At 40.0% G+C, this 18172-nt stretch overlaps 1 protein-coding gene across 7 annotated transcripts in view; it reads right to left on the reverse strand.

The window, feature by feature from the left end:
* Window positions 1-18172, reverse strand: part of ST7 (suppression of tumorigenicity 7) — a 147300-nt gene that overhangs the window by 81905 nt on the left and 47223 nt on the right. The window contains exon 1 of one of the 7 annotated variants that reach the window (XM_069850880.1): window positions 16703-16766. The exons of 5 other annotated variants lie outside the window; for them this stretch is intronic. In XM_069850880.1, coding sequence (XP_069706981.1) covers window positions 16703-16751 — 49 coding nt within the window. In that variant the 5' untranslated portion in view covers window positions 16752-16766. Of the gene's footprint in view, window positions 1-12343; window positions 12475-16702; window positions 16767-18172 lie in introns of those variants that run through there. One more of the 7 variants, XM_069850890.1, reaches the window with a different exon arrangement.

An 18172-nucleotide genomic window follows, 5' to 3' on the forward strand; every position in this document is an offset into this window, starting at 1 on the left:
AGGCAGGAGATGCCAATAGGTCTGAGAGCTTGAAATGGTTTCAAGAGATGTTACCACTTTGTAGCCATAATAAAAAATGTACTTGGCTGACATGCCGCAGGGCAAGATTTATGTATTTCTGCATGAATGCATCAATAAAAAAAAATTTCATTAATCCAAAGATATTTAATTTTTAGATTAAATAAATATATCCAGTCTTCTTTTACCTGTTAATTATGAACACAACTTTGTGGAAGAAAATGTACCTCTTGAATTGGAAATGTTATAGAAGGTTTTTAGACTTCTCCAAAGTGGTGATCTCCTTTTGCTGAGGAGTCAGACTCCTGAGGAAACTACTCCAAGTTTGTTGTTCATGAAGTACACTCCTAATTTGGCTAATTAACTAAATGCCACAAATGCCACTGAGTCATTATCCTTTCCCTAAAGCTGTCTTTTCTTTTTTTTTTTTTTTGTTTTGTAGGAGTTTTCCCAAGTTAATTTAGTATTGTTAGTTTTCGCAAAGTTACTTTGATACTGCCAAATAGGTAGATCTTTCAAGGTTTAGTCAGTCTCAAGCCAGAGCTTGAAATCCACAAGGCAGTTGACATGTTGTGGGTTTTGCCACTATTTAAAGTATGTTGCTCTTCCTGGTTCTCAAAACCAAGGAAACATTTTTAATCCTACGTTTGATTGCTCCTTTGAGGCAAAGCAAAAAAAGGAAGGCAAGAGGACATTGCTTAGAAAAACAAAGCTCTCTTTGCCCCATCTGCCCATCCCACCACTATCACTGCTGTGAGAAAATGCCAACTGCATCCATATATGTCAAGAGAACTCAAGTGCCACAAAATGCCACAGACATTTTTCCCATACTGAAGTTTTGGGAAATGCTGGCAGCAGTGGTAGATGTGCGTCACTGAGGCAAAATCAGAAGCAAACGTGTAGCACAGAAATTCAAATGAATAACTAAAGCGCACACTTCTGAGTTCCACTGCATTGCCTGGGTGTTTGAAAATAAGCTCCTGCAGAGTGGTTAAGGAGAGGCCTCTTCACTGAAGTGGCTCAGGATGTTCTCAGAGGCTGAAGGACCTGCCTGACATACAGAGCCAAGCTTGCCTTCAGCTAGGCTGCAAAGGGGAAACAGAATTTTTTATCCTGTGGTTTCATACTTATTTCTTATGGAATCAAGCGATTTCTGCCAAATCCTGACCAATAAGATCAATTAAGTGGAAAAAAGTAAACCAAAGTCAAGAAATAAAATTAAACAAGCCTGTGAGTCTTTGTTGATAGTCATTTACCGTATCATTTTCTTTCTGTGTGGACTACTGTTTCTTTCTCTGGTTTGCTCTAAGTGGATGTTTTTACCATTGTTATACTCCCTTTCTTTGCAATGTTTATCACCATGAGCACTCCACAGAGCTGACAGGGCAAGCACTGAGGCTCTGCTAGTAGATGGGCTCATTAAGATAGTTTGCTCAAAACCAAAGTGATCTCCATGCACTTGATTAGCTGAGGTGGTCATGGCTCCAAAGGACTGAATTGTTTGTGCCTCCATCTCTTTAAGGCACACCTGCAGTTTGTAAGAGCATTTCCCTAGCACACCAGCTTCCAGCTCACAAGGCCATTTTTACTTACTTTTGTGCTGCATTAGTTTTAAGCCCCTTCTTGCCTTCATTTCAGCGATGTGTACCTCCTTGCCTGCCCCCACTGCAGCTCCTTCCTTTTCAACTTGTAAATTTTTCAATCTGGCTGTCATCTAGTTCAATTTAGTTTCAGTTTGCAATGTTGTTTGAAAAAAAAAGCAGAGCAGATCTATCCTATCCTATCCTATCCTATCCTATCCTATCCTATCCTATCCTATCCTATCCTATCCTATCCTATCCTATCCTATCCTATCCTATCCTATCCTATCTTTTCTCATCTGCATTCACAAGGAATAGCCTCAGACAGGAGAAGGAACCAGAATGCAAATTTTCTGTTTAAGCTTTTTCTGTGAGGAATAGATAACAACACCCATTTCTGAAGAAGCAGAAGTTGCTACCTTTTCTTATAGAATTTAATCATGTGGTAAACAATGACGGGCCAAATGCGTAATGAATGCTAATGGACAAAAACTCCAGTTAAAAGTCCCCACTGACACAGTGCTGATGGGTTGGGGTTTTTTTCTCAGTAAATAATTTTGCAAAGCTTTCCCTAAAATAGAATTTCTCTGTAGTTCAGCTGAAAAGGCAGGCAAGAAATTCCAAGAAAGTGGTTGATGGAAAAAGCAAATTTGACAGATAAAGGGGAATAATTAGGAACTACAGCCATTTGTGTTTTTTTAAAGAAAGAATCAAAAGTTCCTTTAACCTTGAAGGAAAATAACCCTGTTAAAGAAAATAAAACTGCATCACTGCCATGGCCTTGCTGCAAGAATGAAGTCCCTGACTGATTTCTCTACCACCTGGCGGGGTGAAGGCATGGAGGGCTGCCCATCCATGAGGATAACCCAGGGAGGCAACAGTGGCTGCCCCTTTCACTTCAGTGGAGCACTGTTGCAGTAAGACCAAACCCTGCCTTGAAAGGGAGCTCAAGAAGCTGAAATCAGTCATTGAAAAAATTGCCATGGGCTATCAGCCAAGCCCAGGCTAGGGACAACGCAGGCCCTCCCTGCACAAGGTCCTGTTAAAACCGGAGTGGTGCTGCCCAGGCAGCATAGTGGGCAAGAGCAGTGGTGGTGGGAGGCCCAGCCTCATGGTGACAAGTTATGGTGCTCTGGACCCAGAACCCCACGGGCACAGAAATCCAAGTTTACCTTCTATTGACCTTCACTTCTTTCCATATGTTTTAAGAGGCACATGCCTTTTTTTTTTTTTTTGCCTACTCTTCCTACATTCTTCAAATGTGTGTTAAATTCCTGTGACTACCGCTGTTTCCTACCTCATCTTGACAGACTCAGCTCCGCTGGTGCACTACCAGAGAATCAGAGAGCCATCACGCTGCTTCTGGCATTACCAAGAAGACTAAGAAAGAGGTTAAAACCAGTTCAGTGCCAAAGGGCTCAAGGTCTAACTCATATGCTAAGGTGCTCATATGATAAGGTCTAACCTTATCATATGCTGTGGAGTATCACGCCCCAGGCACAGCACCTTTTGTTGGGGGGTGGTCTGCTAGGAATGGATATGCTCTGCGCCAGAGCTGCAGGTATCAGTATTCACCACTCTGAGCAAACACAACAGCTCAGTTGGAGTTCACGTCATCAATCACATGTGCTGTACCTTATGTAACTTCATTTCTGACTCATGATTGAAAGAGTAAACCAGCAAGATTTATTATAACCCACCTTTTAATACCAGAAAAGAGCACCTGCTAGAATATATACTAGAAAAACCAAAATTCACTTCTTGTATTTTTTCTGCTTCCTCCAGCAATCCTTCCCCACTTCTTACTTTCACGAGAAGCTGAGACACAGATTCTCCAAGCAGCTAACCTATGCTTAAGATGGACTTCAAGGAGCAGGTACTCTGCCCAGGGATTTAGCTTTCGGTCTCTCCAGTTAACAGCACCAGCAGCGAAGCCTCTGTGCACGGCATCAAGCATTTACCCATGCTATTATTTAAGCTGAGATGCTTCATTAGATTTTGGTTGTTTGATTCAGCTCAAAAACTGCTCCAAAGCTTTTTGCTCCAGTAGCAAAACCTTCAGGACAGCTTTAAGCCTAGTAATACAGCAAGTTATTGACTGCAGATACCCAGTGGTTTTAGACTCATGTCCTCGGGCAGCACTTCCCCCTCTTTTTTTGAGCTGCAACAATGGGATAATTTACTGTCTTCTTTCAAGGCAAAGGGACATTGTCAGCCTAAAATAATTTCTCAACCGGCACTTTTTTCTTCTCCCAGTGAACAGAAAAAGATTGCGCTGAGAAGTCCAGGTTTTAAATGAAGAGGACAATCTATCTTACTGGTGTTACTTTTTCCCTTGTCTGTTGACCTGGAATCTCTTCTGGGTGAAGTTTTCAGCTGAATACTTTCTCTATTTTGGCCCTTCACACAGCAGTACAAGAAAAATATCTTCCAATAAACTAGACTTCTATTATGCTTTTTCACATAAATATGGTTTTCAACTTGTAATTTACAACATTGTGAAAACCTGAAGCAAACAAGGATAGCCATCATTTTGATCAGGATTTTATAAATCACTAATAAATATCGTCTTTTGCACTTGCATCTTTTCCTCAGTGCACAAAGTGGGATTAATTGCAGCTGCAAGAGTGTAGAATAATGATGATACTTTCTAATATAAAATAAGAATAACTTCTGGATATATAATAAAAGGGACTTTATCAATGAAGCCACATGGGCAGAAACATGTCCCTTGCAAGGAAATCTGGGACTCCATGGAATGGCCAGAGCACTCCAGTTGTTGGTGGTCACGTTTTTTTGTTTACTTCACAATACAACATGAAATACTAATGAAAAAAGAGCATGCAAGGTACATCTTGTACATCTGCAGTACACAGATCACGCATGTCTATCATGAGACAGGACTGAAAGCAGGTATAGAAAGAAATTAATAGAACTCACCAGCTCTTGCCAACCAGTTTCCCAGTGTTTGGCTTAGTACTCATTTTGCTCATACTAAGCACATTTGTAACCCTTTGCAATTTGCCATTCATATTTGGAATGTTATTTTCACCAAACAAAAAGGACAATTTCAGGAAAAATCTAAACAGATCTCAGTTCTGAATAGACTGAATGACACTTGGTAAGGAATTAGTGATGCGACTGTAATCTCTTCCAATTTGCTTTTTCCAATTAAGTTCAAGTCTCTTACTATATTTTCTACGCTCCTTCCCTGTGATTACTAATTCTTCTAAACCTCAGCCTCATTTCTGTCTTCATTTCTGTCTTTTATCACAATCATAAAAGCCCTGCTACCACAACCATGGAAGATGCCAAAATCGCTATCCAAAAGAAGGCTCCTGTAACTCAAAGAAAGATAAAGCCAGAATAAGTGACAAAACTTCTGCTTCAGAAAGTCTGTGCCTGCAATCTTATTTATTTTTTATCAGCTGTAACAATTGGTCTGAGGAGATTATCCTTTCTATCAAATTCACTTCAATGTCCTTTCCATCGTAGCTGTCAAACTGCATTGCTAAACAGAGTGTGAATTAAATTCACACTTTAAAGGGGAACTTAGATGCAGACAAGCACTTGTAAACACTGAGTCAGTGGTTGATGCCAGAAGAGAATCACAGGGGAATCCATCTACCCACCTTGAAGCCAGGGGAAGTTTTGCTACTGATGTTAGCGGGACCAGGATTTCACCATGATGCCTCTGCTGTTTCCCTGGTAGAGTTAACAACTGCACAAAAATCTCATCCAGGTAAAGTAATTTTGCTAAGTTTGTCTCCAGAAGGTTGTCATTGTTGTAGAGTAAGTCATGTAGGGGAATAATTAAGTGGTTGTGGCAGAATGCAGTTATTGGGCAATACCTTGTCCCTTGCACACTGGTTATGAGTAACAGTTATCTACATTGAACAGGAGAAAGCATCATCTGAGCCCTATTTTCAGGCACCCAGAAAGATCTGAGAGTACCCAGGAACGGAGACCCAATAAGACAAACCCCATCTGTTTCTGAGCCAATTTTATTTTGTACAACTGCTCAGTTAATTTCATTTGTTGTTAATGCACGCTACTTCACAAGAATCTTTTACTAATTAAATAGTTACTAAAAGAAGAATAAATTGCTTGATTGAGCAAGATCTCCTCGCTTAAAGAAAGTCCTCTCATGCCACCAAGGGAAGACCATTCTTCTGCTCCCTTTTGGGCACTCCTTTTTTCCCATGCAATTGTTATGCCAATTTTATATAGATTTTTATCATATGATTGATGTGTAAATGTAAGCCCATGTATACTTTAGTGGAAGGAACAACAAAGACAAAATGGGACAGCTGAAGGTTGCTTCTTTGTTTGTTTGAGTGCGTTTTGGGCTTGGTTTGGTAATTTGCACTTTGTCTTCCATTTTCATCATCTAACTTCTTTATCCCAAATATTGGGGACAAGGTTCTCTTGGTATGACTGTTGTTTTAGTGAAAAGATGTCTGCTTGGCTCCCCTTATCCTCAGGGGGTGAAAACTCCAACCTGTTCAATTCTGACATTTGCTGCTGGCTCAGGATGGTTGGTAAGGAATGAGACCAGGTATCCTGTACAGTTATTCACATACCCTCTCTGTAACATACTAGGAAAGCACCACATATTGTTTACTGCGTTTGTATGCTAGTATGGATCTGAAGACTTTTTGATGCACTTTCCTCTATAAGCAATATAGAATAGGAAACCAAAGGTTAACATTTCTCCATGCCTTCCTAGTTCTGCTGAAAAGGTAGGAATTTCCCACTTTCCTGGTGTATTTTGGGTAGCTGTATAGGTCCAAATACAGCATTCCACAAGATTGTCTCAAGGCTCACAGGGCAGCCCAGAGGCTCTGCTTTGTCAGGAAGGTCCCATGGAAAATCCCCTCTCCACCCTAGACAGGGTATCAGTCAGAGTCCTTGGCAGACACTCAAACAGCTGTCTTCAGCAAAAGTTTGCAGACAGACTTTTCAGATCACGTAGACATGTTTTATGTGACCAAAGAAACTAGGAAAAGTGGTTCTCTGATATGTAATCTTTAATGGGCACACAGGAGAGAGATGCCTTTATTCATAGCGAAGAAAGCCTGAGGTGTGTTTTTATGTATTTAACTGTTGTTTCATGTAGGACATGCTGGAAAACAATATAATAAGATGCCTTTGCAAAAAAGGCTTAGAAAGCCAATCTGTTTTACCAAGATATGCAACCGTAGCACTGTAACCACATCTAATAGGTTTATCTCCCAGTATTTTCCTCCAATCTTCTCTTTACTGCAAGCTAGAATCTTCCTGCCAATCTCTATGCGGTATGTTAGCACTACAAACAGATTGGAGAAGTATTTTTTATTTCCCCAGGCTGTTTTCCACCTTCAGAGCTTAATTTCTTGTCTTCTTTCATATTCATTGAGAACAGCCTGGTTGACTAGAGCACAAACACTCTCACACCTTTTTTCAGAAAAGATGCTTGAGAAACGCAAGAATGCTTCTCCAGGCTGATCAGAACTTCTGGTTTTGGTAAAGGCTTATTTTCCTTTATGGAAACTTCCTCCTATTAAAAAATGGCCTGGTTTGCCACACATTTTGTAGAGGGCCTCTGAGATAAACAGATGAAATAAATTGGAGACTTTCTTGGCCCTAACTGAACATATTTGAAGGTTATGCCTCTTTTAGTTAAGAATAATCATAGAGTCATGGAGTGCTCTGGGTTGGATGGGATCATTATAAAGGTTATCCTGTCCAACCCCTGGAATGAGTAGGGACATCTACATCCAGATCAGGTTGCTCACAGAGCCGTCCAGCCTGGCCTTGAATGTTTCCAGGGATGGGTCTTCTACCACCTCTCTGGACAACCTGTTAGTGTTTCATCATTCTCATCATAAAAAATTTCTTCCTTATATCTAGTCTAGATCTACCCTCTCTTATGTAAAACCATCACCCATTGTCCTATCACTACAGATCCTATTAAAAAGTCTGTCCCCAGATATGGCTCTGTCCATATACTACTGAGAATTATATTATTTGGGGTGAACTGCAAGCATGTGCAGTAACAGCAACCAAAAGTATGAAATGTTAGGTTAAAACAATTGTTAGAATTTGAGAGGTCTGACTCCTCACTGAGTGTACTGATAGAAGCAGAATTTTTTTCCATCAGAGGAACAATAAAATACAGGGTTGTCCAATATTTTCAAATCCTTATTCTATTTATAACTGTGTGGCAATATAAACTCATGCAAATTATATGAAAAACAACTAGTTAAATAAGCAAATTGTCAGCATGTTTTGATGAGAATATGTTTCTTAGAGGGACAGGAGGAAACAAACAGATCAAGATTTTTGAAAATACATTATAATTTTACAGGTTTAAAATACAGCAGTTTAAACACTTCTAATCTGAGTAACAGAGCATATCTTCAATATGATGCTTTGGAAGGTCTTAGGTAACACACCCAATAAAACAGGATTTAAAAAAATACCACTGAGAGATGGTTTAGAAGAGAAGAGGGGGTGGGTGTGTGGGTGTTGTTCATGGTAGAACATTTACGAGTAGAAATAAATTTAGCATGGATCTGAACAAGCCTAACACTGTGAAAGATGGAGAGAACTTCTATACACTACAGCAAGGCGTGTTACAAAGCACCCCAAATGACTACTTAGTGACAGAGAAAGCCCGTGTGGTGCCACAGAACAATGCCATGTGAAGATGCTCATTTTCATCCAGACAGCAGTAAAATCCTGTTAAACAGTTTGACAGACTAATTAGCTGGAATACAGTGTTGAAGAACAATATTGCTTCAGTATTACTCCAGTAGCTCACTTGAAGCTCTCTCCAATGTACATTATAGACATATTTGTCATAGGAAAACCTTAGCTTCTTTTATTCAATGACAAAACCCCATGCTGACTCAGTTTGTCCCTCAACCTTTAAATTAAATTCCTATCTTCAGCTTTTTGGAGCTAAATATACTGTTGCAGGCTGAAAGTAGCAGCTGAATCTAATGAAGCCTGTATCCGAAACCATAAAAGAACTCAGATAAAATGTCACATCCATATTTATTTGAAATTTTAAAAAATTTCACTCTTCTCAGGCATAATTAAAATTTGTGTTCTGAATGTGCTTTTCCCCTCTGGAAAAATAATGATCTATCATTTAAAAGGCATCAAAGCATGTTTGTACAATTGGCATCTGACAGATTTCATTAAAGTCAGGTTTCTTTGAAAAGTGATATCTATAATTCTGTTTAATGTAGGACTCCCTCTGTGCATTTTATATGTGTAGACAGTGAGTATGCCTGTATTTTCCCTCTTTTCTGACAGTAAATCTATTTCTGGTATTAAAGAGCAAAACACTGAAGCAAGTAGAAATGATACTAATTCTGTATGCAAATTTAATGCATTCAATACACATTATACAATCTATGCGAGTGTATGAATTCTACGGATTCTGTATTTAATTGAGTTATTTGGTGCCTATCTTACTGCTGGTTTCACAGAGCTGGCATAAGACCTGAAAAGGTGCTTTGCGCGAACCCTCCCTGATCTATACATTCAAGATCTTCAGCTTTCTGTCCCAAAGTGCAACCACAGCAGCCTGCTCCCCCACACCGCTGGACCAGAACACTAGCCTACAGATGGCCTGGACTTTGGTGCGTACTCATCAGCAGGCTGAGTACCAAAGAAGGATGAATTGGAGGTTTTCCCCACTACTATGAGAGAGATACAAGATGTTGTCCCACTCAAATCTGCATGCCTTGCTTACCAAGTGTATTGCAGTCATCAGCTAACCACGGTTCTACTAATTCCCATATTTGAATGCTCTTTCATTTAGTACTTCCTGTGGTGACTGTAATTACATTTCAGGGCGCATTGGCTAGGAAACTCAAATGACATGATATGAAAAAAAAGTAAGATTAAATCAAGTTTTCAACTCTAAATGTCAAATATACCAGAATATACTGTGAATTGGAACCGAATAAGACTGTCATTCTTTATCTTGTAGGTAGCCACATAAAGAAATTGTCCTTTCTATTCTATTCCTTTTCCTTATAGCTATTGGTTAAATTATCATGCGCTTATCACTTACTATGTTAAACAGTAGGAAAACAGCACATCAAGATAAAGTACACCAGAACCTTAAGTGATTCCTACGAATATAAACCCAGACTTTCAAAGCAGCTTTCTTTGAATGGCCCTGAGACAAACCTTGCTCAAAACCTGAAATCTTTTATTTGCATTCATTACTATTATTCATAGCAATATCTATTAATAATTACTAACAATTACTATTATTATTTTGATCACAGGAAGTACATCTATGGAATTGGGATCAAAAATACACTTGCATGTTTCAGGGAGCTGTAAGTTTTACATGTGGCTGACACTACTTCAGTCACAGGATAGCTACATAAATAAATAAAATATAATTGAATATATAAATATATAGTATATATTTATAATCCAATATAGAAGCTGATGTTTTTTCCTGACAACAGCTGCTTCTGTTTTTCCCCATCAAGGAAGAAAGTAGAGTTATGGTTTAGTCCATTCAGAGTTGAAAGAGAATAATTTGTTTTGGATCAGGTGAAAATAAATGATGGAGGAATCTAGAAATGTCAGTATATTAATCATGACTTTGAATACCTACAGGCAGTTGCTGTGATCAGTGTCTCCCCTTCTCCCAGTGCCGAGTGTAATTAAAGATAGCAACAGATGTTGCCAATAAGCTTAAAAGGAGAAAGGGAATTGGCAGGAATAGAAATGCAGTGTCATGTAGAAAAAAACCAACAGGAGGAACACTTGAAAATGCAGGGACTTTCTCTCCCCTAAAGACAGACCTGTGGTGGCAGTGCATATCTCCCGCTGCAATTAAACAGACAGTTGCAAAGGCTGTAACGGTACAAAGATCACAGAATATCCTGCAAACCATAGAAGGAAGGAAACCAGTAGCATTGCTTAACAGTCTGCTTATTTTACAGTCAAGTGGATTGCCAAGCAACTAAGCTATAACAAGTCCCATATTTAGGGGAAGAAATGTTTGTCTTCTGTCTGTCCCTGCTTGCAAATGGCAAGTGGAGGGCATTTCTAAGCCAGATAATTCTAGTACAGCATGTTCCCCAAGCCCCGAGCCCGTGCTGCTGAGCAGCCAGTGTTAATCACAGCAACAGTTGACACACGCGCCTTGCCAGAGTCCAAGTTTATCATCATCATTGTGACTTTTACTCTCTACTGCTCAAAACAAAACAAAACAAACCTGAAAACCTTGCAGTTCCTCAGGGATCTGTGATCCCCACATTACTTGACATGACCAGATCTCTGAAGGCTTACATGAACAATAGCCCCTGACAACGCAAAGAGTTTGATTTGGTTGTCTAAGCACTGGTATCCAAAGCTGTTGGAGATGCACAGGTTAGCTGATACATAAGGCAGAGACAGAATACCCCTGGCACCAACAGCTGGAGGCCAGGTGAAATATGTCTTAGGGCATCTGAAATAGCTCTAGATGCCTCACTTAAGCAGCTATCTGAGCCCCAAATTACCTCTTCATGTCTTGCATTCTTCAGCTGCATCACCCACCAATAAAATGGGTTAGTATTGCTACTAAAAAACACCTATATAAAAATACAAACATATACAGTGTGTACATTTGGGAGCGCATCTTCCATCACTCACAAGGACTAAAGATGTAGTGTGTCTTCTCTATACAAGCAGATATTGAAGACCCTCACCCAAGAGTATCATTGTATAAACACAGTGCTCAAGCCTGAAGAAAGATGTAGTTAGGACGAACAACAGCAGATGCTAAAGGATAATACTTCAAGACTCCATAGAGTCAGGTCCCTACCCCAGAGCCTTCTGCTGCTGGAAATGGGCAACAGAGCAACAAACCAAATCTGTGGGTCATGTAGATCAGTGGAGCAAAATGACCCCAACCTGGGCCATCGACACCCGTGTCATTATTTCAAGGCTAAATCTAGGGGTTAACCCTTACCCTAGACTGAATTCACATTAATGCCCAGCTGTAATATTAAGGAATTAAAAGGAATGTTTCAAAAGTAATTATTTAAAACAAACAGCCAATTCTGAAACTGTTTCTTTTTGTAATTTGCTGTTTTACTTCAAATAATAGGATCAAATCAATGACAAAATCACTGCTTTCCTTCAATGTCAAATTATACTAAGAATCAAAGTAGAATTCAGCAATTATGATTTGATTGTATTATGACCAAAATGCCTTTGCTTAAGAAATTACTGCATTTAAAGTTGCTGTTTTCAGTTCCAAATTTACTACATTTCACAGTCTTGACTCAGTTCCTCTCTTTATATCCCACCACTAAAGTTGATAACAGAAACCCCCAAACCCACAACTGACAGCCAGCCATCTCCCTGAAGCACTGTGTGTGTCACACAGAGGATGCAACATGAAAAAGTAACACGTAGCTTGTTTATTACACAAAGATACATACATTTTATTCTTTCATCCAGTAACTGCCACATAGACAACCAGAGAATACAAAAATAGGTGTATAAATACAACATAAAATTCTGTCATTGCTTCAAGCAAGTGCAGCTCTGCAAACACAGCAGCTACTTTCCACTCACCCCAGGCACTTGCTGCTTAACAGCTTTTAAGTCTTCCTCAAAGCAGATGGAATTAGTGACTGGAATTGGAAAAAACATTGTGTTATGCAGAGATGTACTGGGGTGAAAGTTCTTCCAGCAGTGAAGCTGTACCTGAAGAGCCAAATTCTTTTCCTTACCTGTTGGAGATGACCTTTATTGGTCTACTCCGAGACCAGAAAGTCTCATTGAGCTGAAACCTTAACTACCTAATAAGAGTTGATGAAATTTTTCCTCTCAATGCTAAGTGCTTAATAAAATAATCCACGCAGTTTCTGAGCAAAAATCATGTACTGAAACTATACAAATCACAGACTGGCCATAGCAAGGGCTGGAGCCAGAAGACCAGCCAGATTTGTTTATGGTGGACAAAATGTGTAACTCTTGTGTCTGTGGTGCTCTGTGTATCACATTGAGCCTAATCAGTAAACCGCATGCAGTAGTGGGAGTCAGTCACTAGCAACAAATGAAAAAGCAACAGGTTCAAGATAAAAATATGAGCGACAACTCCAAGCCAAATAACTGAATGCCACGTCACAGGGAACAGTAAATATTTTCTCTAGATGTCTGTTTGCTTCCCTTCTCCAGGAGGACATGCTTGTTTTCATCTTATCTTTCTTACCCTTTCAGGGATTCTATCAAAAAAGAATATGTCTTTTAGCTTCAGAAGAGATTTATATCTGCTTTCAAAATACTCAGTGCCTGTCTGTTAATTGAAAATGCATATATATCTTTTGGCTACCTATAGTTCGGACACTTTGACTTGTTCATGCCAGAGACCCAACTAGGCCCCCTCTCTAGCAGCCCAAGCTCTCTAAAGCTGTTCCATCCATCACAGACTGTGAAATAGCCTTTTTCAGATTTACTGAAATTATTCAGTGCACCTTTTTATGCTCCGGCAACCTATCTGTCGTGCTGTACAGGCTGTGACAGAAAGGAGAGCACTGTGCTTTTTAGAGCTGAGGACTGTAAAGGCTAAGCTTCCAGGAAGAACCTGAAATATTGATTGTTGGAAGTGATCATACAGCACATGAAATGGTGGCACGTCCAGTGATTTTCTCCACTGCCGTCTTTAGAGTTTTGAAAAACAGGGAGGAAAGTCGAGATAGCTCTTCCAGTAAGTTCCAAAAATATATTCAGAAAATAGGAGATTTTTCAGAGTAAAGGAAAATCTCCGTGGGGCCATACTGGTGATGCTGAATGGGTGAATAGGCCTATGCTCAGACAGAGTTCTGAACAAAAGTGCCTATGGAGCAGCTGGAGGCTGCAGGAGACCTCATCAACCAGCAGAGACTTTCAGTTATTTTCTCTAAACTACAAGATGCTAGGTCTAAAGCAAGCCATGGATTGAAAGGAATCTTACAGTAGATGCACTGAAAGGAGGGGAGGCATCACCGTGGAGGGCATAAATGCATTTGCTCTACTCACTTGTTCATTAGAGAAAGAGAAGGAGAAAAAAGATGCAAATTACATGGAAATGCCTCATTTTCACAGGAGCTGAAAATAACACAGCAGCCCATGGGAAGGCACAGCTGGTACTCAAGCTTATTGCTACCATTAAGGCTGAAAGGCCAGCAGGATTAGGAGCAAGCCAGGCTCAAACAAAACAGCACCAGGCAGTTTCTCCTCTCCCCAATTAAACCCAGACTGGGTTCTGCTCTTTCCTGCTAACTACACTGTTAACTCACATCCCACTATTAATTCTGTTTCAAACAGCAGGCTGCACTGATCTGTGTACAAGATTACAGCTTGGGCTCATGCCCATTTTGCTACAGCACAGATTGCTTCCCATATTGAAGAGGGAACCATATGGGAGGAAGAGCAAATGCTTGGCTACTTAATTGGTGCTTTCAGTAAAAGAGGGTGCATTTGGGATTGACAGACCTAGAGAAAATCACAAAAGCAGCCACTGGAAAGTGAAGGAAGGAAAAAAGAGCCCGCCTCCACTCCAAACTGTAAAAAGGTTTGGAAATAAAGTAGGGTTTGTGTCAACCCCCTCAACCCTGAATCACCTTGATTGTTGCAGCTTTGCCACTCCGGTCCTAGAGATGCTGCCCTATTTTCCCACCCTAGGCAGGAGCAGAGGGACTGGCTCCATGCGCACAATAAACTCTTGTTCATACAGCAGTCAAAGACTGCGTGACAACATTTAGTATGGCAAATTACTTACTATCTACCTTTTCATCTAGATATTGGAGTAAAGGCAGACTGATGTCTTGATTTTAATTTCTAAAATGGCCTTATTTACTAGAATAACTCCAATAGCATTTCCATCATTTTCCACCATTTCCATTTTACGTCTTAAGGATGGCTCTTGATTTCTTTATAGGAATGGCTGTAGATCTTCATGAAGGTCATGTGGGCAGGATTAGGCATTCCACCACCGCCTCTCCTACTGCTTCTCTCATCCTTCCCTCTCCCTTACTCATACATACCCTGGCTGCCTATTTAGTGTATGAGATTTCAGCTCTCACATATTCCAAATCCCCCACAATTCAAGAATTTACTATTCCAGGATCTTCCATGTTGCTGACTTCCTTCTTTCTTCTAGCTTATCACACCTCCTTAATTTTCTTATTGCTCAAGAATGAAGATGATGTGACCTCCTCCTTCAGGTTTCCAACTGCTCTTTAAATTGCCAACTGTTCTTACTCTTGAGCTTATTTCAGTCTCCACAGATCGCGCATCTAGCCTATACTTGCTTTTGTAACAGCTTGCAATATATATTTTGTGCTCAATTCCTGGTTTTGTCAGAATCTCAAAAGTTTTAAAACCAGCTCAATTTAAGATTTAGATCAAGAACTGAACATAAACAGTAGGCCGTTGGCTGTAAAGACTAACTTTTATACCACCTTGGACAATGGCTTAAGTGCTGAGCTATTACAGGTAACGTCCTCATAAATTTAAGAAGGCCCTTCTCACCTTATGCTCTCAGAACTGTTGATGCTCTGCCACTGAGGCTCGATAGAAATGTCTCTTGACCTTCCTACAAACAGGCATCTCAGGGAAGCATGGTCATAACTACGGATAGGGCGATTATCTAGTATCCATTTTCCTGGCATCCTCCAAATATGTATCATTAGCTTTGCAGAATCACCACTAAAGGGCCAAATGCACAGCAGCAAAATCAAAGAGCACAAAGTTATTCATTTTTTATGCTTAGAAACTGCAGTTCCCCTTCAGCAGATGTGAACTTCAAACACTTTATCAAAGGTCATCCATGCTTGTTAAGAAATCTGAGAGCACAGCAAACAAGCAGCTATTTCTAGCTTCTGAAAACTACAAGAAGTATTATGAAAGACATTAAAACCAGAAACAATAAACCATGTTGACATTTTTACATGAATATTTAAGGTACATTGACCTGCTTGCACCCACAATTTGACACAACTAAGTTCATGGGCATTCTTATTTCAGCTAAGGAAGTTTATTTCAATTCATTGTAAACCCTGTTACCTCAAAATAGTCCTAATTGAGAATCTGTGTAGGATCTTTATACCAACTTAATTAACCTTGTTAAAAAAAATTACACTTTCATTTAAACCTAAGTAAAGACACATACAGACAAACCTTGTAAGAGTTCATGCGCTACTTCTGAGAACAGTAATCACAGAAAAGACTGATCTCATCCATCAGCCTAAGCTCTTAAGAGGCCGGCACAAAGGTTTGCAACACCTATTTAGGACAAAACTTTCATCACTGGAAACCATCTTGACCCAACATTCCCAAAGAAAAGGTGACCAGCTGCAAATGGCCAAAACTCAGTTTATTACAGTGACTTCCACCATAAGTCAACTGCTGTTGTTTGCTTCTTTTTGGACATTAGCATCCTGCAGTCACTGGTGTGAAAGCACTTACACAAAGGCAATCAGATAAAACTTGAGTCCATAAAGGCCATGTTTGCCTTGGGCTTATGTATGAGGCTCTGGAAAAAGCAACTTTACAAAGAAAAAGGGAAGCTACCTCTACTTTTGCTCATAGCCGGCGCTCCATTCTTCTTATAAAGGATGAAAGCAAATGAAATGTTGGAAACAAGGTGATCATAGAAAATATTCTAAAATATTTCTTTTCATATCATGATTTATCTCATTCACCAATTATTTTTTAGTTCAGTGTTTCAGACTGCCGATCACAAGTTTGTTTTGATTCTATTTCATTCTGACTATATCCACTTTTAATAACTTTTGCTATTATTTGACTTGCTATCCTCATTTTCTTCATAAAAATTACTTAATCAGACCAGTTCTGTGAGTTTTCATGCTAGAAAGCAGAAGTGTGGCCCAATGACTATGATTTAGGTTTAGGAGTTAATAGTTGCACATCTTTCCCATTGAAAGGCATTTCTGGACTGAACTTCTGAACTAATGACAAAGCTAACAGCCAGATTTTTGTCTACTAAAAAAAGAAACAACAAAGCAATCAGTAGCCTCCAGCAGTTGATTTTCAGAGATGAAATTCCAGTTTGTGGAAGAAAACTTGGCAGCATAGTCCTCCCTTACCTGTACATAAGGCAGCACATGAGTCAGCTGCAATGCAGGCTTTGCCCATGCCGCCCGCGATACACCTCCATCTCTTCTGTCAGTATGTCTGCAATGCTTCTGGAAATGAGAAAGTACATCAGTCTCCAGAGGCATTTAAACTCTTGGGCTCCTTCCATATGGTAACAAGAGTTACTAACTGCCATGGTACTGAATTCCCAGTTTCTGGAGAGAAGCAGTAAGGCTACAGTTTCACATCAGCATCTCCACTATACGGGAGACAGCTTCAGGCTCTTCCTTCAGTAAGAAAAAATTGCTTCAACTTTGCTCAACTGTTTATAATCCTGGTAAAACAAGGCACTTGCAGTGCTAACTCTCAATGGCTGTCAAAGTCAAAAAAAACCCAAACAACCAACCTCCCCCAAAAAGCCTCAAGCCCTACATACGCAGGTAAAAACGGAGAGATTTTTTAAACTCCTTTATCCATAGTGAGATAGTTCAGTGACATAAACCCATCTCTTTCTTCCTAATATAAACCAAACCAGATTGGGAATACATACTAATCAGTGAAATAAAGGAGAACAACTGAAAATGCAGACGCCGCATATTCACTGCAGACTGCAGGCAGCAGCTGCCGCCCGCAGTGCCTCGCTCTACAGTCACAGTGGCTACGCTGACATTCCAGAGAATCACATCGCTTTGTTCCCACAGGGAAGCCTCTGTGCGGAAGGGAATATTCTTGAGGATGGCAAGTTCCAACATGAGCCTTTTCTTCTGCTTTTTGTTTGTTTGTTTGTTTTTCATAATTCTGTGCATTTATCTATACTTTACTTTAGGGATGAATTAACTGAATGTCACTGTAAACACATAAACAAGACATAACCTAACTAAATGACAGACATGTAGTTCACTGAACTCCCACAGTACAGGGCACTGGTGTTAAATCTACAGCTTCCCTCCTCTCTGACATAGAGCCAAGACCTACAGAGGCTCTAAGTCATCAGCATACACGCAATGCCCAGGCTGACCAAGCAAATGTCTCTGCATCCAGAGAGGTCACTGCAGGCTGTGACACACGATACCCACAGCAACACCACCTTCTCTGGTATGGAGGTGTATCCTACCACAGTGAGTTGTGAAAATATTTATATTTATGAAGATAACTCCCCATGTCAAGGCCTCTAAACGCCCTCTCTGCCATGACAGACCAGCAGTCCTTTACCCCTAGCAGGCAACTTAATCTTTTGGTCATTGTAGCTGGAGAATCCCTGTGAGCTGGGGCAACACCCAGCAGTCCCTCTATAGCATATGTAAACAATATTAAAGAGAATCATAGAATCATAAAGGAGGATAGATAAGACGTCTTATTTATTACACATGAGAAATTCTTTATCCCACTGCCACCTCCTTGTGCTATCCTGACATTCCAGCTGAAGCCTCAGAAAGACATCACTAGCAGGTGAGCAGTCACTGAGGAATCTAGCTCCCACT

This window comes from Phaenicophaeus curvirostris, chromosome 1 (assembly GCF_032191515.1).
Source record: "Phaenicophaeus curvirostris isolate KB17595 chromosome 1, BPBGC_Pcur_1.0, whole genome shotgun sequence".
Classification (NCBI taxonomy): Eukaryota; Metazoa; Chordata; class Aves; order Cuculiformes; family Cuculidae; genus Phaenicophaeus; species Phaenicophaeus curvirostris.